The sequence below is a fragment of the Culex pipiens genome, chromosome 2 (assembly GCF_016801865.2).
Source record: "Culex pipiens pallens isolate TS chromosome 2, TS_CPP_V2, whole genome shotgun sequence".
In the NCBI taxonomy this organism is placed as follows: Eukaryota; Metazoa; Arthropoda; class Insecta; order Diptera; family Culicidae; genus Culex; species Culex pipiens.
The window spans coordinates 158,763,974-158,779,574 of record NC_068938.1 but is presented as its reverse complement, the minus strand read 5'-3'; the positions used below and the strand labels follow the sequence as shown (position 1 = coordinate 158,779,574).

The 15,601-nt window shown below is 36.2% G+C and overlaps 1 protein-coding gene across 1 annotated transcript in view; it reads left to right on the top strand.

Moving 5' to 3' along the window:
* Positions 1 to 996: 996 nt before the first annotated feature.
* The window catches only part of LOC120424578 (protein O-mannosyl-transferase TMTC1-like), a 75,871-nt gene continuing 61,266 nt past the window's right edge, over positions 997 to 15,601 (top strand). Inside the window, exon 1 of the mRNA XM_052707032.1 lies at positions 997 to 1,062. Within this exon, the coding sequence (XP_052562992.1) occupies positions 997 to 1,062 (66 nt within the window). The remainder of the gene's footprint in view (positions 1,063 to 15,601) is intronic.

Genomic DNA, 15,601 nt, shown 5'->3' with positions numbered 1-15,601 from the left:
TATTTTGTGTGGAGAGGTGGAGCAGCATAATAACAAAAATTGTTATTGAACTGGTATGTCTCCATAACAAAAAAAGTTATTGTTTTGGTTTATTTGCAATTTGCAAATAAACCTGCAGTTGCCATAACTCTTCTGTACTAGTCAGGGCTGCAGAGTCGGGTTCCTTCAAGCGACTCTGAATCCATACTTTAAAGACAACTCCGACTCTGGAAGCAGGATATGACGTCAACGCAGACTTCAGCTCTCCAAAAACACCCGACTTCATAGATTCCGGCTCCAAGTGAAAGTTGCTGAAAATTAGCTGAATTCGATGCCGTCAGGTCTCACTCCAGCTCGAACTTCAACGTCAGCTCCGACTTTCTCGCTCTGTGGAAATAATAACAGTTTTTGTTATTCACATTTCAAAAATTCTCAATAAATAAATCATTTCCCTTAGAGAATATAACAAATAAAAAAAAACAACTTTCAAAAGTTAATTTTATCAGATTAATTTAAGCTTAAGGACCACATTTCATGGTCAAATAAATGACCACGATTAAATTGGTCAAAATTATTCCATAGTTCTAGCCAATTTTAGCAAAGTCCCTTAGGGGGTATATCAAATAATAAAAAAATCAACTTTCAAAATTTAAACTTTTTAGAATAATTTTAGCTTAAGGACCCCATTTCATGGCCAAAATAATGACCCCGACGAAATTGGTCAAAATTATCCCATAGTTCTAGCCCAAAAGCCTTAAATTATATATTATTCAAAATTTAGTCTAAGTGTAAAATTTTACATTCAAGTCACATTTTCGACCCTTTACACCCACAATGCAACTACCAGCACCGTCGAACCCCGCAACAATGTAAGGGGTCGAATTTCACTATCCGTTGAACTTGACTTCTTCCCCCGTCTCAACTTTATCGCCGGACACCAACAACATCATTGTTTCCCGCAGCCAGCGATTTTTGCATAAACATTGGCTGTGCTAGCAGCAGCAGCACCAGCGCGCAATGATGTTGTCCAACTTCAAGTTCACTTCCCCCGAAGAAGTGCTGCTTCTGCTGCTGGGCCGGTTGGTAATAAGAAATGGCTTTTGTTATTGGAAAGTGATTCTCGTTAGGTGTAGTGGCCGTGGTGGTCATCGCTGGAATTGTCTGCGGCATGAGGGTAACATCGGGAACCGTAATCTATCGTATTATCGTGGGGTCAAGACGCGTAAATCAAACGGGAATAGAAACCGAGGGTAGTTATTTGAATCGTCTGGTTGGGTAGGAAAAAATCCGCTACACTTGGATAGTGGGAAGGTGGGCTTTGACCTTTGACAGCCCGTCTGGACCAACGTTTCTGATGCGGGTTAGTCTCAGATTCATTGCAGACATATTTGATCTCAAAAATTAAAAAAATGTTTAATTTTTGTATGAAAAAAAAATCGGTTCAAATATTTTAATTAAAAAAAATATTGTAAGCAACTTTGGACCTGATGGATCATATATGTACCATATAATAAGATAACAAAAACTAGTCGTAAGGCCTCAAAAATTGTTTAAGCATGATCACTATTTTTTTTTAATTCAAGCCTGAAATAACACTGACCTACAAAAATTGACAAAAATGACTGCGCGGACTCCACTCGACGGGAAGCATGAAGTTTTGGGTCCCGAGAAACACGTGCGGGTTGAATTTTTCATAAATATTGAGACAGGGCCGAATGGTTTTTCTCCAAAGTTTGTATAGAGAATTAGAGCGGTTCGTTGCTGTTGCGTACAATTCAAAAATTGCATGCAATATGTGGGAGTAGTGAACAGCACTAATTCTCCTTACAAACTTTGGAGAAAAACCGTTCCTCCCTTTCTCAATGTTTTTGATCAATTCTAAGTTCACGTGACAACAAATAATATCCAACGATTTTTTTTATATCGTATCCATTAAATATATCTTAAAATAATTTTTGGGTGATTTAAATGGAAAATAAATATTTTTATTAAAGGTAATCTTTAAAAGTGGATTATTTTGATGTGAAATTTTGCTTCAATTTTCAAGGTTTTTAAGAAAACAATTTTTACAACATAAACTTATTGAAAAGTTAAAGTTATGTTTTTATACTCAATTTTTTTTCGGCGATATAAGCTGAAGGAATCAGAGAATCTTGTTTTTACTTCAACATAATAATTTTCTTTATTGGAAAAGATGCAAAAAGTTGCAATTTTTCGTGTCTTAATTATATTGCAAAGAACTGATGATCATTAATTAAGACCCCTTTAACTTTGATTCAAAACAACTGAAATTCAAATCAAAATCAAACAATCCACATTTACGATCCTCGGGTCTTTTGTGGTCTCTATTGCAAGTTTCTGCTCGAACCTAGGAGTTCGAAGGCTTGAATGGGGAGAGCACCCAAACCTCTCTCTACTCCAAGGAACCTTCCACGCCAGTGTTTGAACTGACGACCTTTGGATTGCGAGTCCAACCGAAACGAAACTATTGGCACTACGCCCCCCGGGGCATGGCCTTCCTCTAACGTGGGATTTCTGCTCCAGCGCCTCTGACGAGACAGGAGAAACCGGGACCGACGTTTTACTTCACCATCCGATAGAAGCTCAGTGGATAAGGCGGGAATCGAACCCGCGTCTCATAGCATCATCGGGATCGGCAGCCGAAGCCGCTACCCCTGCGCCACGAGACCCACACGAGTCCAACCGCCGCCAGCGATTCCACCGGAGTAGGCTTGGTTTGGTGTGTTGTTTGTACTTATGGCATGGAGACGACTCCTACACCTGGAATGACTTAACGGCCTAACAACCAAGGCCGGGACCGACATTTTACTTCCTCATCCGATGGAAGGTTGCAGCAGATGGGAATCGAACCCAGAATCATCCGCTTACAAAGGACAACTGAAATTGATCATATTAAAAAAAAACGTTACTTAATCCACCTTTAGGTGGTTGGTGCCTTCCTCATATTTATAAAGTCAATACATTCAGTAAAAATAGCAACATTCCCCCTTAACATGTTTAACAAATCAACTTTATTACTCATTTCTTTTTATATGGTTCGCAGACCATCAATATTTCTGGCTCATCGGCAAGGTCTGATAAAAAAAAACCTATCCAACGATAGTTCGCATGGAAGATTCAGACAATATTTTTATCACAATATCTGAAATCAAACCTCTAAAAAGTGTATAAATAACACTTAAGTGCCAATAACTTTTAATAGGGTTGTCAGATCCTTGATGTTTTAGGCTCATTTGAAAGGTCTTTCGATTATCTAACTAACTATGGGTCACATGATAGACCCGGACATCATTTTTACTGAAATGTCTGAGATCCGGCCTCCAAAAAGTGTATAAATAACACTTAAGTGCCAATAACTTTTGATAGGATTGTCAGATCCTTGGTGTTTTAGGCTCATTTGAAAGGTCTTTCGATTATCTAACTAACGATGGGTCGCATGATGGACCCGGACATCATTTTCATTGAAATATCTGAGATCCGGCCTCCAAAAAGTGTATAAATAACACTTAAGTGCTAATAACTTTTGATATGGTTATCAGATTTTCAATGTTTTGAGCTCATTGGAAAGGTCTTTTTAATACCTTTCTGAAAATGTATAACATGACAGGGTTTCTTACAAAACCACCCTTTTTACAATCTTCCGGACATACGCCAAAATAGTTTTTTTAGCATAACTTTTGAAGTACTTTACTAAACTTCATAATTTTCAATAGGGACTTATGGGACCCCAAGACGAATCGAATGAGACCAAATCGGTCCAAATCGGTTAAGCCAGTGCTGAGATAATCGAGTGCAGATTTTTTGGTGCACAGACCCACATCCCTACACACACACACACACACAGACATTTGCTCAGAATTTGATTCTGAGTCGATAGGTATACGTGAGGGTGGGTCTACGGGGTCAAATTAAGAAGGTTCATTTTTCGAGTGATTTTATAGCCTTTCCTGAGTAAGGTGAGGAAGGCAAAACATAACAGAAAAACATTTGAAACAAAAAATAAAAGTCTGCAATAGACCTGGGGGATAAAGAGCAAATGGATTCGTCTTTTCATGTATAAAATAGTGCAAAACTTAAAAAAAAATATTTCAGGGTGCTGCTCATTTATTTTTTTAAGAATCTAAACATGCTCAAAAGAATGAAAAAAAAACATAAAAGTTACAGACTGTCTTTTTTAAAAAATCTAGACACAGAATCTCATGTTTGAAAGAATTTAAAACTTTAGAAAATAATTGAACTTTTTTTATTTTTGGAATACTGATTTATTCGTTTATAAATTATGTTTTACAATTGGGCAAAAAGTCCTATTTGACAAAACAATCTTCGGTGAAATACCCATCTGGCAAAACGACTTTACCAACCGCCCAACCCCTGTGACTACAAAACAGAAGTGATAGTGAAAATGCGGCTTTAAATAGTTAAAAAAAAACTCAATTACAAAAAATCTACACAAATAAGAGTTAAAACTTTGCTTCACTTATACAGTATATTTTTCCAGTTTAGTTGCAAAATACAATAAACTAGCACGTTCTGGTCTCAAATATTTTGTCGATATCTCGTAACCGTGGGACAGTACAACCTTTTTTGTGACTTTTGTTGTAAAATTCGACTCCCGAACTGATGATGTACTCAAAATTTCGAAGAAACGTATTTGTCATTAAAAAAATAGTTGTAAAATCGCTGCCATTTGCCCTAGCTCAACTGTCCAAATTGTTATACATGTTATTATATGGAAAATTTGTAGTTTTCGAATCTGCAATAAACCAGACAGGCTATTCATTATTTTAGAACCAAAACTGTCATGTTAAAATTAATTAGTTTTTTTTTTGTAATCTTGCAGGGTTACTTTTAAGATTAGTGCGCTGACCACGGGGACGCGCTGTCTTGTTTTTGCATGCTTATTTTCATTTCTTTTGTGTCGATGTTTGTGTGCTTGGGTGCGTGGTTATTATAATTAAATAATGGCATCATTAGTGCGCTGACCACGGGGACGCGCTGTCTTGTTTTTGCATGCTCATTTTCATTTCTTTTGTGTCGCTGTTTGTGTGCTTGGGTGCGTGGTTATTATAATTAAATAATGGCATCATTAGTGCGCGAAGTCGTGATTATTCAGGTTTATTTTTTTGGTGTGCTTTTGTGTCGCTGTTCGTACGGGATGAGTGATTGTGCTAATCAAATAATAGCATCATTGATGCGCTGGAAGTGGGGACGCGAAGTCGTGATTATTCAGGTTAATTTTTTGGTGTGCTTTTGTGTCGCTGTTCGTATGGGGTTAGTGCATAATTTGTAAAGGGAGCGCGTGGTCGTAAAAAATATTCGGAGTGAAAAGTGATTTTTTTTGTGTGCCTTTTGTCGTGAATTGTGTGTGTTTCTTGCTAGTAATAATAATATCAGTCCTTCCTTTATCATCGTTGATCGGAGGGCACGCCGCCGGTTGAGTTTGTCGTATTAATTGTGTTCCAAAGTAACTGGGTGTTAATTGTGTTTAGTACTTCAGTCGATTGCGGGCGGTGAGGCCACGCGCTTGCCTTACTGAATTATTTTTGTCTTTTTCGTTGAGTAATTGGTGTTTTTTTTGTGCTTTTGTAAACTTAATTAATTGTTTTGTGATTTTCAAAGCCCTTCCTATATCATCGTTGATCGGAAGGCACGGCGTCGGGTGGATTGTGCTTAAATTTTTCGAATAAGGTTTTATTTTTTTGCTGTGAAAAAGCCATTTCTATATAATGATTGAAAGACGCACTGCCAATTTGGATAGTCGAGTTAATAGTGGAGCAAAATAACTGTGTGTGAGTGATTTTGTGTGTTAACCAGAAAGACCTTCCCATAGCATCGTTGCTCGGAAGGCTCGCCGACGGGTCTGTTATGAAAGTCCTCCCCATAGCGTCGTAGCTCGGGAGGCATCGAAAAGCCAATACCTTATCCTACTAACCAAAAAAAAAATTAATCACGTGATGCTTGAAGGAGATGCTGTGGATTCAACGGTCTCAAGCGGTATCAACAAGTATATAGCGAAAAACTATGTGCTTGATGAGTCTGCAACTTCAACTATCGGACTAACATTCCTCCCTTTCGTTGAACTGCAGGCTTCTTGGGAGGGCGCCGGTATTGACTAATAAAGTAGGGATCTTCAGAGGTTAAACAGTGAACGGATGGTTGGCTCCCACTGATCATTTTTGATTCATTGTTTAACTTCAGCTGATCTGTCAATAACGGAGTAGCAGCTCATTGGCAGTCAACCATGCTCATGCTCATGCTCATGCTCATCTTGCAGGGTTACTTTTAAAAGTGGTATCAATATTTTACAAAGTTGTTGAGCAGACAATTCCAAAAAAGTGTTGATTTAAATGGGTTTGCATGTATTCTTCTCGAGTTATCTGAGTTTTATCCCTAAAATTCAATCGTGTGCTTTTGAAACTATATTTTCTAAAAGTTCAGCAAAAAAGCACGCATTGTGTTTACCTTAATACATAGTTTAATGTGTAAATAACATGAATTTGTGGGTTCATCCTGTTTTATGTTCACATTTAATGCAAACAAATTGATTTTTTTAATCAACATTCAACTCTTCAGTACTCTTCAAAAATGCAACATATTTGCCAACCGATGGAATCTCGGCACGCCTGCCTTGCCGGGCCCTCCAAAATGGTCCAAAGTTTAACAAAGTTGCCGACATTGCATTTGCCGGGTTGATTGCTCATTCCAGTGGCAATAACAAACACCGTTAATGAATAAATATAGAAGCGCGCGTGGCCCATCATTCCAAATACCTTCTCTAGTTGACTGTGTCTAACATTGGTCGTAATTCGGTCGTCCCTCTTCTCTGTCTCTCTGTACACCGTGCTTTAGTAGCTCGTGTAGCAAATCATTGACCTTTAGCGACGGCAGCAGCAGCTTACACGGTTGTAACTTACGATCAGAGCGTTTCGGCGGCGGCTTCCAAAAACATCCGCCTCTAATTTTGAAACATCAATCAGTGGTTGACTGTCGCGGACTCCTCAGTCGGTCTGTCAGTTAGAAGGGCGGCCTTTTTGGACGTTTCGAGCGTGTGTGTGATATGGAAAATTGGAGACAGCGTGCAGGTATGGTGTTTGCCCCAGCCAAAACACCGACTAACTTCTTGTTCCCGGAATGCTTTGCCTCCTCTGAATGCAGCCCAGCCCACCTCATTCCATAGCAAATTAAAAAATAAACGCTCTCGATGGTTGCATTTTCAAGTTGATTTGGCCCGAACATGGGAAAGTAACTTTCATTCAAATGAAGTCTTACTCTTTTAAGATACCTTAAAATTTCGCAAAAAAATCGTTGTTAGCTATTTATTTCTCCACGAAAACCAGAATTTGGAAATATTTGCAGTTTTAAAATTTGAAGAAATTTATTGGGGGTCTTCCCTATCACCAAAGAAGGCATTTTGCATCACTGTTTCATCCATACACGTCTCCATACAATTTTGGCAGCTGTCCATAAGAGTGAAATTTTTTTTTTGAAAATTGAGGAAAAGCTAAACTGCCCATAATTGAAAATTCGGCTATTATGCCAAATCAAGTATTCCGAGAAAAACGCGTTTTAGTGTTTGTCACAAAATCTCCGTCAAGGCAATTTCCCATAAGAGTGGCATATTAGCCGTTTGGTTTTTCGCATCGGCAGCCAAATCTAAACATTATTTATGTGAAATTCAAGGTTCAGAAGATGCGTTGGAACATCCTCTACAACCTGGTGCTAATATCTCGTTTTTGCAAAAAGTGGATATTAGCCGTTTTTTCAATGGTGGGCAGTTAAGAGCAAGGGGTTATTGCTAGGGTTTCCAGAAGCTTATTACTTGCCAGTCTGCTAATTAATTACTCAAATTACTGGGTCAATATGGTTAATTACTTTAATTACTTAATAACTTTTCACTTAAATAAAAAAAATGATTAATATTAAATAAACTTGAAATACTCAAAACGTTTCCAAACGAATTAATACAATTTAGTTATTTAAAAATTGCTCCCGCGATTTCTCCTTAAAAATAAATTATAAATAGAAAATCACCGAAAATCCAAAGAATGTTATAAATTGTGCTAGTTTAGTTTGGTTCATGATTATAAGATTATGTGAATTTCGACTGTTGTTATATTGAGCTGAAAATTTACAAAAGTTTTAAAAGTTTATACATTGAATCGAATTATAAGTTTCTGAGATATCGTTAGTTGAAAACTGAGAACAAATTAACGTATTTCATAAAATAAAATATTTGAAGAGGACCAAAAAATCAAATCAAATTATTCGCTCTACAGCATTGCCTTGGCGTTCTCGATTGCGAGATTCCTACTCGAAACTAGGTGTCCGAAGGATTGATTGTTGAGGCAATTGCAAACCTCTTTTTACACCTTAGCTTCCATCTACCCCGGGATTCGAACTGACGACCTTTGGATTGTGAGCTCAACTGCCTACCAGCGACTCCACCGAGGTAGGACCCAGGGAGACGACTCTTACACCTGGACTGAGCTAACGACCTAACCCTTAAGGTTAGACCGGGACCAACATTTACTTCCCTGTCCGACGGAAGGCGTGATCAGACAAATCTCGTCTCAAAATTTGCCACCGGGACCTTCTGGGATCAAACCCAGGCCGTCTGGGTGAGAGGCAACCACGCTTACCCCTACACCACGGTCCTGGCACAAACAATTAAACAATTCAATGAAAATATCGCAATACAGTTGATTAGCAATCATTAGTTTTCTAAAAATCCAAGTTATGACAAAAAAATTTATTATTTTTAACAAATTAAATACTTTTCACGGTAGTTTACAACGAGGTTTCACAACGAAATCAAAATATCTTTGAAATTGTTCGATCATGTTAATAATTAATACCAACGAGGTAAAAGAAATTTTTATAATCTATTGAAATTAAAAAAAAAATGGAAAAAATCCCTTTTTTTAATCAAACATTTTTTTAAAATAAATATCAATAATAACGGTCTAACTTGAAAAAGTCGAATTTTTTTTATATTGTAAAGTCATTTTTGATTCCGAATTTGATACTGCCTCCAATGATAAATTTTGAATTTGATTTGACAATATTTTTTTTCCTTCCAAAAAAAAAAATCTAAAATAATAGTGTAATTCAACAAGGGAAATAAAAAGGCGGATACAAAATTTTTACGTTGATTTTTATATCAGCTTCTAAACCTTATACATTATTTTAAAAGTATGTTAAGATATATTTGAAATGTATGCATCGATTAAAAATGATCAAACTGTCTTCAAATCGTAGTAAAATGTCCATTAGAAGATTTTACCAATTAAACGTTTTTATTTAGCAATCATTGGATTACTATTATTATTATTTTTCGATTAATACAATAAATATATGAACTTGAAATAAAAGTATTGTGACTGCCTATTAGGGTGCCCAGAATATGGGACTTTTTCTCAAAACCTCGCTCCACAAGCTGATTATTGTTCCTTGAGCTATTTTAGGATTCTGAGTCAAATATGAGCAAAATCGGTCAACATTTACCTAGAGGGTGACGATTCTCGAGATTTTCAATTTCCCGGGAATCGAGAGTTGAGTTTGGCATTTCCCGGGAATTCCCGGGACCCGGGATTTTTTTTAACTAGCCAATAGTGTCAATAGCTTGAAAAGAAAGGTAAAATAAAGTTTTTTTTTCTAATGAATTCAGATACAATTAATTCATACTAATCCAATGAAACGTAAATTTGAGTGACCTCATTATTTTGAGGAAATATTTCTACATTTTGATTTTTTCCCTCCCTTTTCTCCCTCCTCCTGCAAATACAAAATAGTTTCTTGAGCCTTTTTGGGAATCGAAGTTGCAGTTTAAAATGTAGTTCATTCGCACTTGTTATTAGATTTTTTGAAAGTAAAAAAATAACTGATATATAATTTTCCATTTATGCCATATGGCACTTTTGCAATATGATGAATAACAACTCAAAACAAATACTTTAAGTTGATTTTTTCCTTATTAACACATAAACTCCCAAGCTCGACAAAAGGGGGAATTTGCATACAAATTCCCCCTTTTTCTCGAGCTTGGGAGTTTAGGTGTTAAGGTCAACTGTAAATGTTCACAATTAGCGGACACTTACTTTACAAAGAATGCCTGATTTTATTCCCAAAATATAATTTAATATGCAAAACACAAAACGACTTATTGACATCAAAAAAGGAAATTACCTGGATACAGCAAAATTGACTTACTTAGAATTAAAAAAAACTAGATTATAAGTATTGCTATGTTCGAGAGAAGATATGGAAATTAAATTTATCTTGTAAAGGCTTTTTCCTCTTAGAAATAATAAATATTTCATTTCTGGTGTGTAACTGCTAAAAATGCTTCAAGTTTAATTTTTGGGTCCACATTTTTTAGTTACTCTCAATTATAGTTATTGTAATTTTTGAAAAGTTAAAATTTACACTTTTAGAATAAGAAGATTAGAGAAGCATTGGTTTATTCAAACTTGAAAATCGAACATTGAAAATCCAATGTTCTAAACAATTTCGAATTTAAAAAAAATCTGATTAGTTTATTGATTTTGGTTCGATATTTATAAGAATAAAATTTCCCGGGAGTCTCGACCAAATTTCCCGGGAATCGAGAGGTCCAAAAATGGCCGATTTCCCGAGAAATTTTTCCCGGGAATTCCCGCTCGTCACCCTCTACATTTACCCATTGATACTCGAAGGTGAAGTTTGTATGGGAAAAATCGAAATGTATGGAAAACACATTTTTTACGATTTGACCAACACGGTGTGCTACTTCCATCCAAATATTCCCAAAAGTTAGATTCTCATTGGAAATTCAATGCTCTACAACTTTGTAGAAAATACCAAAACTGTAAAACTTGATCCAGAAAAGTTATAAGCAATTTAAAAAAGTCCTTTTTGTATGAAAATCATTTTTATTACCCAATTTAGGCTCGGGTATCAATGGGTTAAATATGCTTAAAATATCCCAATACACCGTTTTCCGCTTGTGGAGCAGGGGGTCATTTTTTCTGGGCACGAATGCAAAGCAAAGCAATCCACTTTAACGACCCCCGGGTCTTTTGTGGTCTCTGTTGTAAGTTTCTGCCCATTTCTAGGCGTCCGAAGGTTATGTGTGGTGAGTCACCCAAAACCTCTTTTACGCTAATGAACCGTCGCTTTACTTCCCCATCCGATAGAAGGCCAGGAGGGTAAGGCGGAAATCGAACCCGCGCCCCATAGCAAACTTAGGGATCGGCAGTCGAAGCCGCTAACCACCGCTCCACGAGACAGATTCAAATAAAAAGCAACAAATCTTGTAAAATTATTCATTTTTTTTTTTTCAAATTATAATTGAAAGAAACAAGTTGGCCAGTAATGCGTAAAAGTTTTTATAGAGAATTTTGGTCCATAAAACCTCTATATACAGAGCCAGTCTTTTTTTCGAATCTTTGTCTGATACTTTTATTGATAAAAAAAAATCAAATTATTTATTGTTGCCAGTCTGAGGCCTTGCTAGAAACCCTTGCCCCTTGCTCTATTCTTCAGATAAAAATGAGTAACTGTGCCATAACCTAATCGGTTATGGTTTAACGCTTGTTTTCATTGCAATGTGTATGGGAAAATTCACAAAAATGTATGAGGAAAAGTAAAAAAAAACGAAAAAGTGTAATTTTAATCAATTTTTACGAAACTGACATCCATTTTGCAATATCGCTATGATGGAATACGTAATTTTTAGAGAAATTCAATTTATATTTTGTTTTTGGAAGGTATAACAGTTTTTTTTCTACTTTTATTCAAATTGTACAATCCCCACCGGCTCAGGAGCTGCACGGTAGCCAACATTTCAAGCGCAAAGCATACATCGAGGTTTCCGTATAGCAGCCAGCCGAAAATAAAACCGGTAAGAGGCAGCTGAAAAAAACGCATTTGTACGTGCTCCAGATGTCCCGGTAAATTCTTGCGCGTCCCTCTCTACTTAACGCGCCCTGTCCACACCCAGACTTTGCCAGCTCATTGCCGCGATACCTGCGAGTCGTTTGTGATTATGCATCATGTGGAAAGGTATCGCACCCCTCGTCGAGCTGGTCGCGATGCTGCCTGATTGTGGTACAAAAGTTCTGCGCGGCGGTTTGAAGAGCCACTTGAAAAATTACGATCCGTGCGTCCATAAAGTGTTGAAATGCGGTCTCCCGCGCGCGCGTTTGCTCAAATCCCGGAGTACTGACCAGGCGCTGAGGGGCCGGTAAGCACACCTGCCCGGTGGACGAGGGCTTAGTTGCGGGTCCGCTGGTCGAGCTCAAAAGGGGGTTCTTTTAAGTATCGTCAATTAAAACTCACTCGAAGCGCCTCGGTTGGTTGGAGTGTTGGCTTTCGCGGGTTGGCAACACAGGGTTGAAGTATTGTTTGCAATCTGCTCTTATGATGAGCCGCTTATGACAATCAGCTGTAACTACAAACCTGTCCTAATTTTAGTACCATGGCGGGCATTTGTCTGAATCTTGTATAATATCGTGTCACTTAGCGGTCAACCTTACTAAACGCTTGGCTAGTCTTCAAAAAACATAAACCGCGACCACATCATTGTCGTCGTCCAGGAACGCGCATTTTGGGTGCCCTCTTCCATGAATCAGCCACAATTAATAGTGATAAAAAATAACGTGCTGTTTAAGGTTTAACGCTAGAATGACGACGATCACAGTGTGTAAACGATGCCGCGCTAGTGATCCAGTGGAAGTGATGCAATGTTTGACTTGTTTTTTCCCGCAAGGTTTTGAGTAAATTTGAAATTTTAAATAGTTTTGCAGCATTTTTAAACTAAACAATGGAACGCTTTAAGCATTGGAAAAATTGTGAAATTTTAAAGTACATGTCACATTATTATTTATGCGAAATTTAATAAAGCTTGGAATTAGGCAAACACAACATAAAATTCAAACTCAAATTTACTAATGGTTGATTGTAAAATAATGGAGATAAGTCCGTAATCATGAAATTTTATTTAACAGTCAAGTGATAGGTAAATAGAATAAAATTTCAAACATATTTCTGTCCCTGAAAAAAATTATTTAAAACATTAAAAAAATTAGCAGCTTGGCAATAAATTCAAAAATATATGAAAATGTCAACCCTAACTCTAATATTAGGACAGGAAAAAGAAACGTTGTCAAATTGCATAATTTTAAACTTTACTTCGATATTAATTTTTCTACACATAAGTCTCCCTAAAAATTAGCAGTTAAAGTATTAAATCTTTAGAGGACAATTATGAAAATGCACTCAATTTTGCACTCAGCACGTTGAGTAAATATCAAACTTAGTTGGAATTGTTATTTTATTTGGTAAAGATATCCTGCATTTTTGCCTTGGCTTGATTATCAATTTTGAAAATGAAAGATTTATTAAATTTTCTGCTCTTTTTAATAAAAATTACAATCGTTTAAAGAAAGTGGTTTTAGCAACTAATTCTTTTAGTGACTAATTCTGAAATTGTGAAGTTTCGATTGAAAAGATCAAACAATTTAAATAAAGTTTAATTTTCAACATTGATAACTAGGCCAAGGCAAATTCTATTAAAACTGTTTGGCCCTCCCCCTCACTAAAAAAAATCCCCTGCAAACAATCAACCAGAAGTTAAAATTTTCATTGAAAAATCTTGTACAATCAATTGTAAATGTTTGTTGTTACATTTATCATCAAATAAAAGCTTATTGAGTTCTGGAACCATAGATCGGAATAAGATATAAAACTTTAGTTATAACTTTAGTAATAACTTTAGTTTCACTTGGAATTTAATAATTAGTTTTTTAGCATTTTTCATAAGATTTAAAATTTAATATATTCTGTTTTGCAACCAGCAGAAAATCCATAGAAATTATCTCAGGTGTCTGTCAATATTTTTTGCTGGGTGCTTTTCCTTATAATATTTGCCTTCCTCACCTCACTGAGGCAAGGCTATAAAATCACTCAAAAATTGAACTTTTTAAATAAGCCTCCCAGATATACCTTTACGTATACATATCGACTCAGAATCAAATTCTGAGCAAATGTCTGTGCGTGTGGATGGACGTAGAATTTTTTTTCTCACTCACTTTTCTCGGAACTGGCTCGACCGATTTTGTCCGGATCTATGTTTTTGGATTTGCCTTCAGGTTCTTTAAGTCTTTTTTAAATTTCATCCGGCTTGGTGCAGTACTTTAAAAGATATGTTCGAAAAACTGTTTTGGTTGATACTAAAAAGGGTCATTATTTACATAATTTGAAAGCTCCGGCGGATAGCTGTCGGAACTTTACGCTCAGTGCACGCACACAAACACTGCAGTGCTTTCAAATGGTTCATTAAATTTATCATACCTAGATGGCAGCACTCAGATGTATAGTGTCTTTACTAAGTAAGCGTTAGCCAAAGCTTTCGTAGTGTGTGGTTGCAAGGCTTTTAGGAGGAAGGCAGCAACCACCTTCCGGTGGATTAAGTAACGTTTTTTAAAATAAAAATGGTTGAATATTTAAAAAAAATAGCCAAAAATGCATAAAACTTGAAAACGGTGTTTGTACCAAAAAACAAAAAAGATTTTGCATCAAAAATGGGCCGGAATTTGTTAATCACATTTTCCAAATATTATCAAATTCAAGCTAAACATTTTTAAAAATACATTGTTCTAAAACCACATTTTGCACCATCACTCTAATGCATAATAGTAGTTTATGCAACAAGTTGCAAAAAGAGGATTTTTCCAGCACGAGTCGTACATTTATCCAACGAGGTTCACCGAGTTGGATAAATACGAAGAGTGCTGAAAAAATCAAGTTTTGCAACGAGTTCCATACAACATTTTTTGCAATTCCAAAAAACACACACTGAGTGAAATTTTATGTCAAATTTTCATGTATTTTGTCAATAAATCGTTTAAATCAAAAAAATGTTGAAAAGTGTTAGTTTTCGAAACAAGTGCTGAAAAGTTCAACTTTTCAGCATTTATTTTGAAAAGTGTTGCTATTCGATTCTGTTATTTTTGGCACAGAAAAGTAGGCTATTTCGTCATTCAAGAATGACAGGAAAAGTAAGTAGTTTCACGACGGAAATGCAAAAATGTTTTTTTTTTCTCCCCTAATAAATGACATAAAAATTGTTTTGAATTATTTTAATTACTTTTCCTACTCTGACCATTTCATTCTCCTTAGTATCTGCAAACTTCAAGCAATTCAACAAACTAGCTATTGAAAGGTAGCACCAAATAATTGCCAAAGCAACCTTTTAAATGAAATGAAATGAAATATTTTGCGAATAGCTTTAGTGACAAAAATTCAAAATAAAATATCATGATTTATTTTTGCCGTTTACAAGACATTCTACCATAGACAAGACATTCTACCAACATAAATGTTTTCGATTATGCATATCACAGCAAAAAAAAAAAACGATGTTGAAAATCGCATGCAAATGGATCGCCTTTGTGAGAAAAATCACCCAATATGGATAAAAAAAAGTTGCAATCGACGGGATTCAAGCCAAGTTCTCACAAAGAGGACTGGTGCCTTAGCCTGCTCGGCTATCAGACCGATGAAAAGTAGAAAGAATAAACGCCTATAAGAGCTTGACATTTAGGTCAAGTAGGTTTCCTAT